This window comes from Camelus bactrianus, chromosome 26 (assembly GCF_048773025.1).
Source record: "Camelus bactrianus isolate YW-2024 breed Bactrian camel chromosome 26, ASM4877302v1, whole genome shotgun sequence".
Taxonomy (NCBI): Eukaryota; Metazoa; Chordata; class Mammalia; order Artiodactyla; family Camelidae; genus Camelus; species Camelus bactrianus.
Window position 1 is genome coordinate 26,611,121 of NC_133564.1, and position 20,019 is coordinate 26,631,139.

At 39.8% G+C, this 20,019-nt stretch overlaps 1 protein-coding gene across 30 annotated transcripts in view; it reads right to left on the reverse strand.

Annotated features, from left to right (window-relative positions):
* The window catches only part of POFUT3 (protein O-fucosyltransferase 3), a 356,913-nt gene that overhangs the window by 200,900 nt on the left and 135,994 nt on the right, over window positions 1-20,019 (reverse strand). For all 30 annotated transcript variants that reach the window (XM_074353460.1, XM_074353452.1, XM_074353453.1 and 27 more), the window contains one exon: window positions 17,447-17,552. Coding sequence is in view for 4 of the 30 variants with exons in the window: in XM_074353454.1 (XP_074209555.1) it covers window positions 17,475-17,552 (78 nt within the window). In the remaining 26 variants the exon portion in view is untranslated. The remainder of the gene's footprint in view (window positions 1-17,446; window positions 17,553-20,019) is intronic.

Here is a 20,019-nt window from a genome sequence, read left to right on the forward strand (position 1 = left end):
AAACCTCAAATGATTCTCTCTAAAACCAAACTAGGTGCCACTAATGGAAAGCAGAGGGCTGGGTAGTCCAGGAAGGCAAAAGAGGTCTTGGATGAGCTGCCACAGCTATGAGTTTGAGAGGTTCTGACCTGGCACTCATGGTCTGTCCCACGTGCCATGTGTTGACAGACTAGATGAGGTTTCTGTGCAATTTCTTGTATATCTACATCAAAAGCCAGGGATGGGTGGGAATTGAAGTGACTACCTACAAAATTTCATCCAATTTCCAGAAAAGGGACAGATTTGGGGGTGGAAGGAAGGGTGAGTTCCACATAAGGCACGGCCAAGCACAGACACAGCGCATCCCTCATCCAAGTGACTTTCTGTCTTGGCTGCAAATTAGAGTCCCTTGGGGAGCTCTAAAAAAATTCCAACAGTCAAGCACAACTTAAATAGGATGTCTGTAGAGACCTAAGCATCAGTATATTTTAAAACTCCCTGGATCATTCCACTGTGCAACCAAGGTTGAAAACCGCTGCCTTTTCATTTAATGTATAAAGCTGTGGGGCAGGACGCTGTGACCTTGAGGAGACATGAAGGTCAAAGTTAGAAAGCAAAGATTATGTTTGGTGGTCAAGTCAAGGTGCCTGTTCCAGAGCGGATGCCAGAGTGTCTGGAAAAGAGTAAACCCAATACAAGGTGCTGCAGAGTAGACAAAAGCAACGTGGCATGGAGAATTTCCCAGGCTGGAGTGCATTGACGGGTGCCATCTTTGTGTAGAGCTGCCACGAGAGCACGTGCAGGCAACCAGCAGAGGACATCGACAGACAGTTAGTCCCTCCTTCCTCTGTCTTCCCAAAACGTTTTGTCTCTCCTGAAACCCATCATACTGTACTCTAATTGTCTACATGCCCACCTTTCCTACTAGACCAAAAGTTTCTTTCTTGAATCAAAGACTGTCATCTTACTTACTTCTTAATATCTTTGCCAACTTACAACATTCCCAGCTTAATAAATCTTTGTTGAATAAGTGAAATCTATTTGTATGTGTATTACTCACAGAGCTTTTGCCTGTAGTGTCAGGAATTCTCTCCTGTGTCATTTATAAAATAAGGAATATGAAACCTTTAGATCAAGGGCACGAAGAAAATGACACACGCATTTCTTATTGAGAGATCTAGAAAATCAAGTAAAATCCTTCCCTTTAAATAGCTCAGCTCACAGAAGGTAAACACATGCTTTGTAGCAGAAGAGAAAGACATTAAGTTCAGACTAGACATCCTTTGATGCTGTGTAACCCAAAAGTTAAAAGCAGGCAGGAAGATATTTTATATTCCCATCTATGATTTATAATTAATTTATAAGGAAAAAGTTGCATTATTAAAAATGCCTCTAAAAAGTGATCTGCTTCAAGAAGGTGGCTTCGTGATGTAAATGAAAGTGAACGGAGAAATCATTCTAGGTTCAAATGTTTCCCAAGGCTGCCTCAGCCATTTTTAAGTTGTATTGGTGTTCTGTCAAATAAAACTGATGTGTGGTCATAAAAAGAATGACCTGTTTACCTGGTTACTGCTGTTAAATTCACGTGCTTTAATAAAAGAGATTGTGAGTGTAGAACAAAACTGTGCTGTTTCGGTCGGCTCAAGTCCAGTCTACTCACTCATTCCCTCTGTATTTGTTGGGAATTCACTGCAGCCCATGTCCTGACATCCAGCATACATAAATTCAAATCAGAAGTTACTAAATTTTATCGTAAGTTTTGTTAGATGGGATTCAACAGAAGATTAGCAAACAGACTGGACTCAGGTGGGACACAATTCAAGATTGAATTCATTCAATCATTCATTTGACAGATATGTGCTGATAACCTACCACAGTCCATGCAACGTATTGATTGATAGGAATACAGTGGTGAATGACAGGCTTGAGCTCTGCTTTAATGGAGTTTACACCTAGTGGAGGCACATGGGGGAGGGAGACAGAATTTAGTAAAGCAATAAATAAACCAATAAAGGCAAGCTGGGACAGGAGCGCCGAAGGGAAAAAACAAGTCTGTGAAATACAAAGAGGGGTGGCTAGTTTAGATGGAGTAATTAGGAGAGTCTGCTCTGTAGATGCACCACTTCAGCTGAGAATGGAGGCAAAATGAAGCGTGTGGGAGAGATGCTGACAAGGCAGGAATGAGTACTTCTCGGGGAGAGAAATGTGGCCAGTTGCTATATCCCTGCAGGATGAACAAAGAGGTCTGCAGACTTACTAGGAACGAGGATTAAGACAGGTATCAGGAGTCCAGGTCAATTCAGAGCTTGATTATCAGACAGAAATCCAGCCACAGAAGCTCAGAGGCAGAGGGGCAGGCCAACTCCAGTTACAGACTCAGATTTGGTGAGCTTTTGTTTGATCAGAAATTTGAAACAATGCCAGGTCTTCCTCCAGAGAACCCCGTCTCAGGATAAACCTTCCTTGGCCTTAAAGAGACCAAATCTATTAAAACTTTGGTACCCACCTACTCTATCCTTATCTACCCAGAGGCCCTCAGAGCCCACATTGGCCAAGAGTGTCACATCTCCTCTGCAGATCTGGAGCTCAGCTGGGGAAGTCAAGTTCCCTGCTGGCTGGGAAAACGTTCCATGGACGTTTTCCCCCCTTGTCTTTATTTGGAGCCCACCACTAACCTTCTCTTTGGCCCTCAAGCATCCTATTCAGAGGTTCTGATATGAGGGCACTTGATACAGTCTTGTGCTGTATCAAGGAAAATAAGCTCCTAGTGCTGAAATTCCAAAAACTCCAAAAACAACACAAATACGAAAAACCCACAGAAGGGCATATCACGTATCCGCGTATTTCAGTAAGGGTTATTTTAAAGCCTCTGTGCAAAGAAATGGGTGACACTGGATGTGCTTGTAGAAGGAGATGGAGAGGTTTAATGTATTTAAGTACACAGATTTTGGCTTTACCAAGCACCGGAGCACATTTTCTCATGCTATATTTAGGCAGTGGGTTTCCATGTTTAAGGTATTATGAATTATTGAAAAGCACTTTGCAAAAACTTGGCAGCAATCCCAGAACTGCAGTCTGAATTGGATTTTTAAACTTCTAATATTTCTTCAGAGTAACCTGCTGTGAAAGGAGTGCTCACAGGAGATCAGAACACTAAATGGAGTGAGGGTTTGGTAATTAAATAACCAAACCAAGTGAAATGGCAAAATCCAGAAGAAGGAATATCAGACCAGAAGGGAGAAGACCTGTGTTCTGATTCCACTTTTACCACGTCAATGTCATGAGGCCTTGGGTAGCAATTAATCCCCTGTGCGTCTCATTTTTTCCCATTTATCGTGATAAATTGAGAGTTCAAGATTTGCAGATGCTAACTATTATATTTAAAATAAATAAACAAGTTTCTTCTGTATAGCACAGGGAACTATATTCAATATCTTGCAAAAATCTTTAACGAAAAAGAATATGAAAACAAATATATGCATGTATATGCATGACTGGGAACACTGTGCTGTGCACCAGAAATGGACACATTATAACTGACTATATTTCAATTAAAAAAAAAACAAGCCAAACAAACAAATCTGGTCCAGAAACAAAATAATGGATTAAATCTGAACCTGACAAGCCTCTAGATCCAACTTCCAAATTAAGGAAACACAGGGAACTGAAAAACACGTTTAAAGGAAACTACAGAAATGTGATCAGCAAAATCCAAGAGCTGGAAACGTCACAGGACAAAAAGGCCTGTTTTCTTGAACAACAACAACAAACAGCAAGGATAAAAAGAAGAGCGGCTGAGGAGAACCTATAGCATGAGAAAGATCTTAAGAGATGTATCAACCGATTACAAGATGTGGACTTCACTTATACCCCAATTCAAACACACACACTGTAAAAAACAATGTGAGAGAATCAAAAATTTGAACGCTGCTTCATATCATAATATGAGAAAAATAGTAATATTTTAAGGACAATCATGTTTTTTGTTGATTATGTTTTTTAGGAAGCATCCCTGTCCTTTAAAGTTCTAAACTGATACACTTATGGGTAGAATTACACAATGTTTGATATCTGCTTCATAATAACACAGCGGTAGGGTGAGAGAGGAAACAGGATTGGCCACTGTTAAGATAATAGAAAATATATACATTGGCCTCTGCTCCTGGTTCCTGGCACGGAGCTCCTAAAACCCTCTTGACTCCCTGAGCGATAAGCACGCGTGGAGCATCTCTTGTTCTACTGCTTGTCTTTGATCCCCATCCCTGACACAGGCTCCTAAAGCCTTTGTAGATTTCTAAGCAATAAGAACACCGGGAACATCTCCTGTTTTACGGAGGTGACTCTGGGAGGGGATCTTGGATGGCTCCTGCATGAGGTCTGGTCACCAGAAAGATTAAGCCATGATTAGAAGCTTGGAGTTTTCAGCCCCGCCCCTAATCCTCCAGAGAAGGGAGAGGAGCTGAAAATGGACTTAATAATTGAGCATGCCCAGGTGAGGAAGCCTCCATAAAATCCCAATAGAGTGAGGTTCTGGGGGATTCCAGGTTGGCGAACACGTGTACACAGGGGCGGGGGGTGGGGACACACCCCAACTCCACAGGGACAGAAGCTCCTGTGCTCAGGACCACCACCCCCCCCCAGACCCTGCCATGTGTCTCCTCATCTAGTTGTTCTTCTATGTCCTGTATCGAACCCTTCGATCAGCTGCGAAACGTGTTTCCCTGAGTTCTGGGGCTGTTCCAGCAAATTAATTAAACCCAGTGAGGGGAGGTCACTGGAACCTCCAATCTCCAGCTGGTTGGGAGAAGCTCAGATAATAACCTGGGCTTGCAACAGGCAATGAAGTGAAGGGGGCAGTCTTGTGGGACTGGGCCCGTCACCACTCCAGGTGGGCAGTGTTTGAACTGAGTTAAACAGTAGGACACCCAGCTGTCACAGAGAATTGCTTGGTGTGGGGAAAACCTCCACATATTTCGTGACCAGAAGGGTCAGAAGTGACGTGTTCTGGGTGTGGAGTAAAAGAGACACACAGAACAAACACACAGTAGGGAAGACCTGGAGGGTTTTCCCACATCAGTAAGCTTTGTCTCAGGCTGCTGCAAACAATGGTACATTGAACACCCTCTGACATACGACCACACAAACGGGCACTTGTGCTTCTGTGCGGTCGATTCCCAGGAGTGGAATTTCTGACTTGAAGTGGAAATGTATTTTAGGTTTTAATAAATGTTACTATGATGCCTTCTAGAAAGGCTATAAAGCTTTCCAATTTCACAAACGATATACGAGAGAACATTTGTCCCCATATCTCCACCAGCAATGGGTTTCATAGATCCCTTTTTTTATTGAAGTATAATTGATTTACAATATTGTGTTAGTTTCAGATGCACAGCCTAGTGATTCATTATTTTTGCAGGTTATTACAGATAATGGGCATAATTCCCTGTGTTATACAGTGTATCCTTGTTGCTAATCTATTTTATATATAGTAGTTTGTGTCTGTTTATCTCATTCCCTTAATTTGTCCCTCCCTGCTTCTCTCTCCCTTTTGGTAACCATGAGTTTGTTACAGCTCTTTTTAATGTTGTCGATCCAATGGCTATAAAGTGATATTTCAGTTGAATTTCTCTTACTATCCACGAATTTGAGCATCTTTTCACATGTTTGTTAACCATTGGGTTTGTTTTTCTGTGACTTTTTTAGAAAATTTTATTCACATCCTCTCTACATTTTTCTACTGTATTATGGGTCTGTTTCTCATCATGCTAAAAGAAATCTGTATATATTAAAGAAATTGCCCCATATCTGATGTGGCCCAAGTCCACCTCTCAGGTCAGTCTCTATTATACTAATCTTATTTTCTCCATAGTAATTACCACTATTTGAAATTATTTTGTTAGTTGTTCATTTCACTACTGTCTCTTTTAAAAGAATATAATTCCACGAAAGCACAAACTTCTCCTTTTCTCTATGTCCATCGCTTAGGACAGTGCATGACACTGGACAGGCCCTCAATCATATACGTTGAATAAATAAATAAGTGAGAGGTGGGCAAGGAATTATTCATAGATTCATGCGACATAATGCTTGACCCAAAGTACCAGTGATAAATGTCCTAGTTATGGCGACCGCATACCCCAAATTTCCTGGAACCGATTATTCTGTTCCCTTAATTATACTTGTGCTTGTCAGACCATGTGTCCTAGGGTTTGATTCCTACAGATATGTACAAATTATGGTGAACATAGGTGAGAAAACAGTGACTCATCCTTGAGGGACTGTGAGAAGTGGAGACAAACCAAGACTGATAGTAGGAGTTTGCCAGGAAACAAAAGAGAAAAGACAGGATGAAACAGCTCGATCAAGGGCACAGCAGTGGGAAATCAAGAGGCATTTACAGACGAGCAACCCAGTAATTAAAGAATGGGATGTGTATCTGCATTTGGGACTGAGAAGCGTGAAATGAATTGTGAGTAGAAAGGTAGGTGGTGATCAGAAAACACACGTGAAGCTAGAGAATGTACACATTTTCTTATAGGAAATGCGGAGTCATCAAAAGTTTTTCAGCAGAAGGGTGACAGAATCAAATTTATGACATAGGAAGAACACTCTGGTGGCAATGCCATGAACTAATTAGAAGGGGAGGAGAAGTTTTTATTAATAATGGTCCTTCTCTGTTCTAAAATAACTTGTGCCAAACCAGTCTACGTCTATTTTATGGACAGCATTTTTAACAGAACTAGCAGAGTCAGCACACAGTTCCCAAATCAGATGACAGGAGAGACACTCTAAATTTTAGCCATTAGCCCTTGCTGTTCAAATTTTTTTATGCTAAAGAATAAAAATCAAAGGCATTGCATTAATTTCCTCAATAAAGTGGACACTTAAATTGATTGAGAGTTAAGTTCATTTTCTGCCAGACAATATCAACATCCTCTTCGAATCCAATATTTCTGAAATGCTTCTGAGGAATTTTGTGTGCCAGGTACTATGCGTGACCTACCCCTAGAAAAGAGTTTAAGATTAATTGGTTAGATTAATATTAGGAATTATTATTATCTAGTCTTAGTCTAGTTAGGGTAAACGTATCTGCATGGTAAAGTTATGTCTATTTTAGAGCAAGATAAAGGGAGATATTTGTCCTCTTCTTTTGTTAGTTTAATAAATCTCAAATCTTTGGCATGAACTTCCCAGGCTGGACTAGATATTGATCAAATAAAGTGGTGAATTGGCACATCTCCCTTTGGATGGGTAGTAATTCTGTCTGAAAGTATCATTTGATTCTCCTTGAATGACTAAAGAATGGCTCCTCTGACAAGGTAAACCACACTTTATTCAAAGAGAGCAGTGTCATTAAAAGGACATGACTTTGGGGTCAGATATTTCTAAATTCAAATTCCTTCTGTGTTCCTAGTTGAGGAATACTCATTCAATACATGGTTGAGAACTATTTTATATTAATTACTGGTCTAGACACTAGGGATTGAAAACTCCATCCATAAGGAGTCAGAAGTCCAGTAAGAGAGCTAGACCTTGAACACATAACAGAGGGATGAACTCGGAGCAACAATGGCACAAAGCAATCAGAGAAAAGCACTAAGTGAAAATGCACCCCAGACCAAAGGAACACAAAGAATGAAAGTGGAAAGACGTGCCCAGAAGTAAAAAACGTGCTGGAAAGTAGTGAGAGAGAAAGCTAGGAAAACAGAGGACAGGTTATGGTTGGGTTTGAATTTCAGTATTGGAAATTTTGATTTCCATTCTATATCTGAGTATTTCCCAAACTTTGCTGAGAATTAAATTGGTCTGAATTCTGGATCACCTGTTAAAAGTACAGACTCCAGAACTCTTCTCATAACTGAACCCAACCTTCCCTGGTGGTCTAGTGGTTAGGATTCAGTGCTCTCTCTCATAACGGAACCCAAATCTCCAGAAAAAAAGCATGAATGTCTGAATTTTAGCTGGTTTTCATGTGATTTAAGTATTCTAGTGATTTCAGTGTTCGACAAAATTGGATGAGGCAAACAAGTCTGAGGGCCTGAACCAAGACAATAGGACTAACAGAGGAAACGAGGAAATATGTACGGTGTATGCTAACGAGGTTGCTCCGTCATGACCCAGTGATCATTGGAGAGTGATAACCAGAGGGGCACTGACGTTTCTGATTTGGGTCCCTGGGTGAAGCTGTCAAGATCTACAGTAAAGAATGCCTCAAGAAAAACTAGCCTGGAAGAGAAGATAATAAAGTTTAGACAAGTTAAATTTAAAACTAGGGGTAAAGTCTAGAAGGTAAGAGAAAAATGAAACTAGATCTTAGGAGAAAAGTCTAAGCTTGACTTACACAATGGGAGATAACATTTAAAAGATGTCTTACAAATGTCCCAATAATTCATGCTATGGAATTTGTCACATGACAGAGCTCCAATGGTGTGCTGGCAAATGTTTTTCAGCTGGCTCTTGGAGGGGTGCAGGTCAGGGGTACCCTGATGATTTGTAGCATTCACAATGACAGATTTCAAGCTACCAAACACATCACTGAACATGAAATTGGGAAGAGAAGTGCCCAGTTGGTTTTCACCACCAGTAGAAGCTGTCCCCAGCACACCATCACTGCATAGTCCCCCTCTGTCCCCAGGAAATTCACTTAAAATCTCCTTTGGCTACTCTTCCTAGTGAGTCCTTACTCTAGTGAAAAAAAATTTCCATCCTAGCAATAAACTCAATAAAATTAAAAAAAAAAAAAAGTCAAGCTCAGTACATTCAAATAAAGTAATTTCTTCCCCCAAACATCCCATCTGTTCTTCACAACTGTCCCTAGGTTGCTGCAATCCACTCCAAGCCAGCTGGCACTTCCGAACAGCTGGGTAAAATCATTACTCATTGTCCAGATGTATTCAGTAAGATCTGGTTCCTCTTTAACTCTTTGGCCTCTCCAACCTCCATCAGACGAATTAGCTTAAGTGACCACTGTAGAGCCACGGATTTGGGGCCCAAGTTCTAGGATTGCTGGGTTCTGATGCCTAGTTACCAGCTAGGCTGACAACTCCTAGATGCCTCTCTTGGGCTGGTTCCGCACATTTTGTAAAAGAATGTTGCCTAAAGCCTGAAACATACAGGAGAGCCCATCCTCAAGGCTCTGACTTTTCCATTCATACAGAGATGAAAAGTTGCAGAACAGAGAATAACATTTGTCTTGTTGGAGGTTTACAGGGACACCATGACCTGACCTAAGTGGACAGCTGCAAGAACAAAGGATTCTGACATCCAGAAGTCTGCAACAACCAGTCACACCCCCTCCCCTTTTTATAAAAGGATCCTGAATTCTGACTTGGGTAAGATGGTTCTCTAGCACATTAGTCCCTCAATTTCTCATTCGGCTGGCTTTCCAAATAAAGTCACTATTCCTTGCCCCAACAACCCATCTTTGATTTATTGGCCTGTCATGCGGCCAGCAGTACAAGCCTGGACTCAGTAGCAGGGCTGGGGAGGAGATTGGAATCAGACGAGAGTTCAATAACCATCTCCACTTGTAATTAGTTCATGCTTATAAGGAGCCTGCAACTCTCTCTGACGTTATCTGGCAGGAGTGTCAGAATAAGTCTGAGGTTTACCAAATCTCGTAGCACACTATCTCCACACTGCTTGTCGTCAGGACACAGGTGACAGATTCCGATTTGGCCTCCTCCATTTCTTTCTCTCTACTTGAGTGCTTGTTGTGTGATATTCGGTAATTATCTTACAGCATTTTAAAGATGGCATTTCTTTTTTTTTCTTAATCTGACCTGCATCATTTCATTTGAGATACCAGCTGACAGACTATTGATCCTTTTAAAAGTGTCATTTTGTTCTCCAGCTACTTTTAAGATTTTCTCTTTGTCATTGTTTCAGCCACCTTATTTCTGGGCACCTCTGTGTGGTTTTCTCAGTATTTATTCCGCTTGTGGTTCAAAGTACTTCTTGAATCTATTGCTTGATTTCTTCCATCAGTTTTGGGAAATACATGGCATTAACCAGCCCTTCGAAAGTTGCTTCTGTCGCATTGGCTTCCTTCGTCCCATGTGACTCTAGTTATCCTTACGTCAGACTGTTTCGCTGTCCCATGTATCACTTAACGCAGTTTTTGGAATTTCCAATGTCTTTTTCTCCTCTATGCTCAGTTCTGGATATTTTCTTCCAATTTCTTAACTCACTCTTCAGTCACATCCAATCTGATATTAAACTCATCTATTAAGAGCTTTGCTTCTGTTACCATATTTTTCGATTTTGTATCAGTTTGTTTAATTTTTTAAACGATTCCTATCCTCTGCTGATATTCTCCATCTTTCATCCATATTCTTGAACATATTCAGCAGAGTTATTTTAGCATCTCTATCTGATAACTGACATCCTGGTCGGCTGTGGTCTGTTCACATCATGTGTTTTGATTTTAGTCATCTCTGGGTTTGCTAAGTAATGTCTTACTGAATGCATATTACTGGCTACATTTTATCGAATGACACTGTGTCATGAAAAAAATATAGAGGTTGTGGAGGGTGTTATTTCCTACCAGAGAGGATTCATGTTAACTTTGGGCAAAAATTAGAGTAGGAGCAGCTGGTCTTAATCTGATCAGAACCAACTTAATCAAGATGGGGATTTCAGTCTTTGAAGTCTTCTCTATTTCGGGTTCTCCATTACTCCTAGGAGATGGACCTTTAGGAGTTTTAACTGGAAGCTTGATATGTTTAAAGGGGCCCTAAATTCTTAATACTGTCTCTCGAGCACTATGAGACTGAAAAGTACATCTGCTTAGCTTCCTGACCTCTCAGCCCTTGACTTCTTACAGACAGACACGTGGTTTGGTGGGAAAAAGCAGAGCAGAACAGCAGACTCATTCTTCTGCGTTTTTCTTCACTCAGGGGTCTTGGGTCACCAAATCCACGCAATCTCTCAACTCCGACGTCCCTCTGCTCCATGAAACCAAGGAAAGCTCTCATTAGCTCCTTCACCTTTTACCTCACAGCTCCCTGCTGAGCTGCTTAGCTTTTTCCATCATTCAGTTTATGAATCAACAAAGAAGAGGAATAATGGTAAAAAATTTTGCACTTGCCTCGGTCAAGTCTCTTCTCTCCGAGATCTCAGTCACACAGGTCCTGGAAGCACTGAAAGTTTTTGGATGCCTTTGAATTGATTTTCTTCTGCGTTTTATCTAGGTTTTCTAGTCATTCTCTGAAGAAGGCTGTTTGGATATAAACTACTTCATCACAGCCGGGAGAGGAAGTCCAAGACAGTGAAAAATAGCTGTATTCTAGACACACACTGAAGGTAAGAACAAAGGGCTTGTTCTTTCACATAAACTGAGGTATTTGAGCTGAATTAAGGGCTACACTGAGGCCTTTGGCCTGAGCTACTGAGCTGTAATTTACAGATATGGAAAAATCACATGAGAAGGAGGCTTGTCGGGGGAATATCAGGAGGAAACTTTTAAAAAATAAAGGGAAGATTCCAGGAGGCATCGTGATGTATGAGGCTAAAGCTCAGAGAAGAGGCGCCATGTGGGGCTGTAAGTTTAGAAATCACGAGCACATGGATGGCATTTAAAACCAAGAGAGTAGGTGAGGTCACCAAACGTCTGAGGAGAGATAGAGAAGAAGAAACTCACCACATCCAGCTCGGAGCTCAGGACCTCCAGGGGATGCCCAGCTCCTCCAGTCAAGCTTCCAACAGGGCTACGTACGGCTCCCTGTGTTCTGATGATCTATGAATTAAAAGGTAAGTTCTCTGCCCACCACCATCATCACATACACAGCCAATACACGATGGTGGAACAGAGGCAAGACAGCAGTAATAAACACCCCCATTTACACGTGGAAAAGCCTAGACGTCAGCGGTCCACTGCAATACTGAAGTCACTTTGAGTAGAAAACGTGAACGAGTCTGAAATGGTGGTAGGAAGAAGTGTCTGATAAGGTTTTCCCTGTGCTCTCCGTGGGGAATGTCCTTGCCCGCCCTTTGCTGTGGCCCTGGCCCCTTCCTCTGTGCCCTCCACCTTGTCCATTACCCTCTTTGGCCACATGCCAAGTGGGAGAGAGGAGCCCGTCTTTTGGGAGCCTTGGAAGCCAGCCTCGTGTTTATGGCAGTGTGGAGTCCCAGGGGCCGTCTGAAGTCCAAAGCGGTCAAAGCAGGTCTGTTGGTCTGTTTGTTTAGTATGCGGCTTATTTGGAAGCTAAAATTCCTCGAAAACTTGATAGGTTTTGATCAATTTGCTTCGCAGCAGTGGTATGTGCCAGAAGCCACAGTCAAAGATCTTTCCTAGACAGAATTCTCAAATATGTTTTATCTCTCAGCTTCTTTGCCGCCTTATTAATTTCTCTCTATTTAAGAATAGCTACTTTGAGGCTGTAACTTCTGAATGGAGGATACTCTATACTTAAATCGATCTTTTTTGTGAATCACTTTATTCACCTGAAAAGATTTACTGGACTGTTACTCCTCGAATTTTTTTTTTTAATTCCGTGTTTCACCATGTAGATTCTACAGCTGACTTTTTCAACTCCACGAAACTGAATTTCCAGACTCTCTTCCCTTTCATTTATGCTTGCAAACTAGCTATTTCTTTTTCAAGCTTTTTCTTGGCCAAACGCAGCTGATAAAAACCACACACCACTAGAGTGGTGTTTCTCAGTTCTCCTCCTAGAATTCGATTTCAATAGGCACGTGTTCTACCTTCCAAGTGTTCACAGGAAAAAGTTTTACCAAATGTCTTGCCACTGCATAACAAGATTACCATTCTTTCAGCTGCCAGTTTCAGTTTCCTGACCAACCATAGCCAATCGCTAAGCCAATAACATATATTCCAAATTTTTGTTAGGAAAGGACTCCGCCTCAACATATAAACATCTGTGCTTGAACAGGCTAGCTGCTGCAGCAAACAATCCAAAATCTTATTGGCTCAATGCAATAAAAGCTTTTTTTTAATCCAAGTTCAATGCAAATATTCCTGGCTTGGTGGTTCTCTTGCAAGCTGTGCCTTAGTAACCCACATGCTTCTATCTTATGGCTTTGCCATTTTACAAATTCAAGGTAATCCTGGAACATTCCAATCCTCAGATGGGGGAAGAGAGAGGAGTGTAACTCAGAGGGCTTATGACCATGTCTAAAAGTGATATAAATAAAGTCTGCACACATTTCTTTTTCTAGAACTCAATCACATGGCCCCAGCCTAACAACAAAGAAAGCTGGGAAAGAAAGACTCCCCATGTTCCCAGGAAGAGGAAACAGGATTGGTGAGCACGTAGCCAGCTTTGCAGTAAATGCAGCTAGAACCACAGATTATCTTAATATTTACTTGCCAATGCAAGTAAAGATAATCCAACTCTAAAATATGCAACAGAGACATATGGGAAACCCAGCCTGAATCCTAAAAATGTAGCGCATGAATATGTTAGCTAAAATGCACTGAGAATTTACTATTCTTCAGGCATTCTCCCAATTGTTTTATAATTATTAAGTTCTTGGTCTTTAAAATAATCTCATGAGTGGTTGCTATTATGAAACCCATCGTATAGATAAAGAAACTGAGGCACAAATGGGTTGGGAAACTTACCTGAGGCCTCACAGGTATTAAGAGGGAGGAACAGAATTTGATCCCGGGCAGCCGAGTTCTAGAGCACAGGCTCACACATTACACTGCTCAGCCCTTTCTGATTTATTCAAGAACTACTCAGATAGTTTAAGACACCATCACCTAACGGTATCTCCTCTCTTCCTCTCCCCAACGCAGAATGCCATTTTCACTCTTATTTGTACACTGGTCCCACTGATTCTCTAGGGCCTCCTCTTAATGCACACATTTACCGTCCTATAACTGTGTTAGTGAGAATTTGGGGAACAGGGATTATCATCCAGCCTATAGCGTGATAAAGGAAGGGGCAAAGGGCAAATACGAGAAACACATACATTTAGAGGGTAGTAAGGAGACAGAGCCAGTCCACACTTCACATTTGTTGGGCCCGGGGCAAGACTACCATCAAAGACCCACATTCTACAAGTCTAAGACTTAAAAAGTTATATATTAAGCCAGCACAGTGTTAGATAAAATACACTTTATTCTTCTACCTTGAAAAATACATAATCGTAACATTCTGGAATGCCGGACTGAATTTACAATTCTTGGGCTGGAAATTCCATGCCAGAATGTGGCACCCTGGGGAGAAGCTGGCGTCTGATGCCCCAGCTTCCTTCTTCTCCCACCCCTGGACCCATCCTGTACTACAAGGGGCCTCTCAAGCAAACAAGTGGACACGTAAGCTTTGCCCACAGCACCCCAGCAAATCGCCACGCCTCCATCTAGAGAAGGGCAGGCGGGAAGCCAGCTTGTGCTGTCCAAATAGGAAGTTCCTGGACCCTGAGTATTCCGAACATGGTCTAGATGGAGGGCAAAAAAGATTTTGAGAGGACATATCTTGGCCCCACAGAACCCTCACACTATGGGAATGGGTACTGCCACAGAAGGGCCAGAGCAGGACCACTCTCAGCAGAGTAGGACTGAAATCCCTAACTTTTACCTCTCACCATGAAGGGGTAACTGGGGTTGGATTTGTTCTCCTGCCTCCAGCAGGACATCTGAATTACAAATAATGTTAAAGGAAGTCCTTCAGGCATAAGAAAAATGATACCAGATGATAATTTAAACTACACAGAGGATGAAGAATACCAGAAATGATAAGTATGTGGGCAAATATAAAATGTATTTTTCTCATTTTTAATCCCTTTGGAATGTAATTGACTGGTGAAAGATATATCATGAAAACACCAATCTACAAAAAGCTGGAGTGGCTATATTAGTATCAAAGATTTCAAAACAAAAATAATATTGTCAGGAATAAAGAGAAGCATTTGATAATAATAAAGGCACTAATATATCCAAAGGACATGAAAAGCCTCAACTTTTATGTACCTAATAACAGAGCTTCAAAATACATAAAATGAAATTGGTAGGAACAAAAGGAAAAACAAGAAAATCCACAATAATAGAACTATAAAGGGAAATAAAATAACCACTTTAATTGCAGATTATAACAGTTATAATATTTCTCTATCAGTAATTGATAGACAAGTAGATAAAAAATCAGCAAGAATATGAAACACTTGAAGAATCACTTCAACCAACCTGACCTAATCAATCAACATTTATGAAACACTTCATGTAGCATCAGAATGCACGTTATTTTCTGGCAAAAATGGAACATTCACCAAAATAAACCATATGCTAGATCACAAAATAAGCCTTAAAAAACTTAAAGGGATTAAAAATCACACAAAAGTATCTTCTCTGACCATAATCAAATTAAAATAAAAATCCCTAACAAAAAAATACCTGGAAGATCCCATAAATAATGTGTAAATCAAATTACACATATCTAAAAAACACTTGTCAAGAAAAAAATTACAAAGGAAATTAGAAAATATTTTAAATTGAATAAAAATGCAAGTAGAATATATGAAAATTTGTAAGATGCAGCTAAAGCCACATTTAGAGAATTTTTAGCATAAAATGTTTATATTAGAAAAGAATGTGTCAAACCAATGACTGAAGATTCCACTTTGAAAAACTAGAAAAGATAGATCAATGGAACAGAAGACAGGCCAGAAATAGATCCACATATTTTTGGTCAATTGTTTTTGGACAAAGATACTGAGGGAATTCAATTCAGAAAGGATACACTTTTCATCTGATGGAGCTGGAACTATTGGACATCCACACATTAAAAAAAAAAAATTAACGTTGATTCTTAACTCCCACTCTATATAAAACTTAACCTAAAATAAATCATAGACCTAAATATTGAAGCTAAAACTATAAAACTTCTAGAAGAAAACAGAAAAAATATCTTGTATCTAGAATGTTTAAAAAGTCTTACAAATCAGTGTAACAAAGAAGATAGCCCAACTTAAGAATTGAGCAAAAGATCTGAACAGACACATCACCAAAGAAGAATGACAAATACACACATGAAAGGGTGTTTGACTTCATTAGTCATCAGGGAAACACAAATTAAAAACCAGGGTCACCACTACACATCCGCTAGCGTGACCAAAATTTAAAAGACTGAGTGCTAAGTGCCGGCATGAATGTAGAGTTACGGGAACTGTCATCGATTGCTCAGGAATGCTAAAGGGCTTAATCATTTTGGAAAATGGTTTGGCATTTTCCTACAAAGTTAACCATCTACTTACCATGAGATCCAAATATCCCACTTTGAGATATTTACTGCCTAGAAATTAAAACGTATGTCTGCACAAGGACTTACATTCAAATGTTTGTAGCAGTTTTATTCACAATAGCTAAAACCCAGAAATGACACAAATGTCCATTGCCTGGTGTTTGGCTAGTAACTGTATACTTCTCAGCTATAAGAAATAATAAATTATTGCTATGGAATAATGCAGATGAATCTCAAAATCGTTACGCTAAGTAAAAGAAGCCAGACATCAAAGACTAAATCCTGTAGTTTCCACTTGTGCATAGTTTCAGAAAAGACAAAACTATGATGACAGAAAGAAAATTAGTGGTTGCCAAGGACTAAGAACAGGGGGAGAAGACTGAGTCCAAAAAGGCATGAGGAGGTCTAGGGGTGATGGAAATGTTCTACACCATGATTGTGGTGGTGGTTACAGGACTTTAAAGATCTGTCAAAACTTATCAAATAATTAATTACAATCTTACCGTGTAATATCTGAAGCTTACAAGAGAACATACAATGATAATAAGGAAACATATATTGAGCTATAAATAAAATGGACACTGGTGAGCCTACTGCTTGAGATCTAGAACGTTATAGATATTGTCTCTACTTATGTCAACTAATTGTTTGTTAACAAAAAAGTATATGTAATTGTATTATAGTAAAAAAAATCATCGATTAAAAAATAAATACATAAAAATAAATTTAAAAATTTTGTTTAAGTTTCTTCTGCATAGCACAGGGAACTATGCTCCATATCTTGTAATAACCTTTAATGAAAAAAAAAATATATGCGTGTATATGTGTGACTGGGACATTGTGCTGTACACCAGAAACTGACACATTGTAATCAACTGTACTTCAGTAAAAAAAAAAATTTTAAGATAATCAATGAATTCTATGTTGTTATATGTATATTTCATCTCACTACAACTAATTTTTTTAAAGGTGGAGTTGAAGCCTGGAGCAAGGATTCCTCTTGCCTGAGTCCAAGGGGAGTAATGAAAACAAAACCTAGTAAAAGAAACAAACAAAGAAAAGGTATAATTTGTAAGGAGGTTAGAGACCCTGATTATTGTGTTAATGGAAGCCTAGGAGGAAGAGTCACTAGCACAAATCAACAACATCTAACACTGAATGAAGGTTTCTGCTGGATTTTCTTTATGAGATGGTCAGTCAGTGGGCGCCACGAGAAGAGATAGAGGAGAAGTTTAGGGGGAAAAAAAGTTTATTATACTCACAGGTCCTGGAGACAGGAGACACAGCGCATCACCCAGTGCCACATGGAAAAACGCCAGGGGAGTCGGAAGCAAGGGAGCGCTTACACCGCGGCCTTCTTCGGGGTTTCTGCAGGAAAGACAAAGCAGGGAAGGTAAACAGCTTAGGGCTGGCTGGCTTGAATCATTACAGCAGGCTTTGGGCTACAGGCATGGTCTCTAGTGGCCTTGGGATAATTAAGACAAAGGAATATTATCTCCTGGGAGGCAGGGCTCCAGGCTGCTTAGTTTACTATATATATGTCAAGGCCATGCTCCCAACGGAGCCCTCGCTCACCTCCAAGAATTGGAGCCCAGAGAGGAGCAGTCTCTCCCCAGCCAGAAAGGATTTTGTTTTAAGATGTCAAAACAGCATAATACGCAGAATTCTTACGTGCCATGAACGATTCTGAATTTCTTGAATTCTTTTTATCTGGGTAACAAGCCCCGTAGCGAATCAAACTCTTTAATGAAGGCATATTCAGTACCGAATGCTGTATGCCAGATGAGGACCAGAATGGACAATGGTTTTGTGTTAATGTACGTGCTTAACTCTTAGAAGGAGGAAGTTGAAGCCAGAGCGCTATAGGTTAAGATGTGAAGAAGCAAAAACAGAGAATGTAGACAGCTCCTTCAAGATGTTGGCTGTCAAGAAAACAAGTAATGCAGAATTACAGCCAAAAGAAGATTTGTTTTTGGTTCTGAGATTTTTTTTAACATGTTACATAATAATATATAATTATATATATATTTACATTATATATATGTTATATATTTATAATTATTATTCTATATTATACATATTTAATAATTATTATGTTATATAGTAACGTGCAAATGGGAAAGATATAGAGATTAAAGATATGAGTGGTTTGAGAGATACTAGATGAAAAAGGAGAACTGAAGTGAATGACTACCTCTCAGAGCCTTACCTATTTCTTAATCTGTAAAAATAGTAATCATAATCCCAAATGACAAAATTTTGGTGATGATTAAATGGAATAAGATATAGCGTATTTAGTACATCTTCTGGCATTAAGTGTTGCTCAGTAAATGACCATTTTATTTCTTCCACCTTCTTTATCTTTAACTCTTACACCACAACTTGCTCTAGGAAGTGCAAACCAGCTGCAAAATGTAAACTTGCTATAACTTCATCTTTGCAGGCTTTTTTTAAATATGAATCCTTTTAAAAATATCAGCGGCAAGGGGAGCTGGAGAGCTCTCAAGTAAGTTACTGAGAACCTGACAGATGTCAATGGCTAGATCCAAATGCTGGAAGCTTAGGAATAAATGCGATGCCTTTTGGAAATGAAAATGAAGAGCGGAAGAAAAGCTGAAATAAGAGAACACATTAACCCCAAGAAGAAATTTTATGGAGTTTGTTACTGGAACAGAATAACTGGTACTTTTATCTCAGATGATTGTAGCATTAAACTAAACAGACCAAAATGTTGTAAGCATCCTGATTACCTTCCTTCAGTGGCATTAGCAATGTAAATCAACAAAGCAAATGAACTCTGTGGGATTAACCGACTATAAAAATGGGGGTAAGAGTGAACACTGGATGTTTATTTTTAAAAGTTAAACTACAATAATAGCCCCAGGGACATATAAAGGCAGTCAGGAAATGTCAAAGATAAAAATGTAAATTAGAACATTTGGTTTCTTCTTAAAGCAGGCTGCCAGGTTGTCCTTTTTTGACATTTGGAAGCCTGAAATTCTTTACAAGTCTACCCTTGACTAACATACAGATTAATTAAAGAAAAAAACAACAGTGACAGTGATATTTATTTTTTAAGAGTTCAAAGATTATGCCCTCACTGGGGATAAGTATCATGGAGTCAAGCTCTGTAATTTGACTAAAGGTAAAAATCTGTAAAGGTATTTGCTTAAAATCCCCTGGAGAATATTCTATGTTGCTCATAGTACTAAGTAGTGGCTATATTAACATCAGACGTTATTGCTGTCTGTATTATCTGTATTAGCATAGAGCTGCTGGAACAAAAATGGGGCTCAGTGAAACCCAGAGAGGGCACATTTTAGAGAACGTGGGTCTGTCTGTGCCTGAATCCCCCACATAGACAGAGCCTTCCACGCTCCACACACACAGAAAGCACATATACTCACATACACACGTGTATGTCTGTGTACAGTATGTGCATGAGTCTTTTGAAAATCTACTTAAAACACAGATTCCAGCTGCACTCAACTCAGCCCCCCACTCTAGTCATCTGTGTTAATAGGTCTAGGGTTGACTCCAGGAATATGCATTTTAACTGTCACCCCCAAGTGATTTTAATGCAGAAGGTCTGATGACCTCACTTATAAAAACAGTTAGAGAGCAATGTTTAAGTTACTCACAATAAGAAGAAAGAATGATACTGTAATTAGTACCTTTATCTAAACTGCTCTTACCTTAACAGAGTAAGGTAATTTAAGTGATCTGATTTCCCAGCCTCTGGGTTCCTTGAGGTAACAAAGACATTTTGCCATTAGAGGTCACACTGAATAGGTTCTCTCTTGACAGAAGGAATTCATTGATTTAAATGCACAAT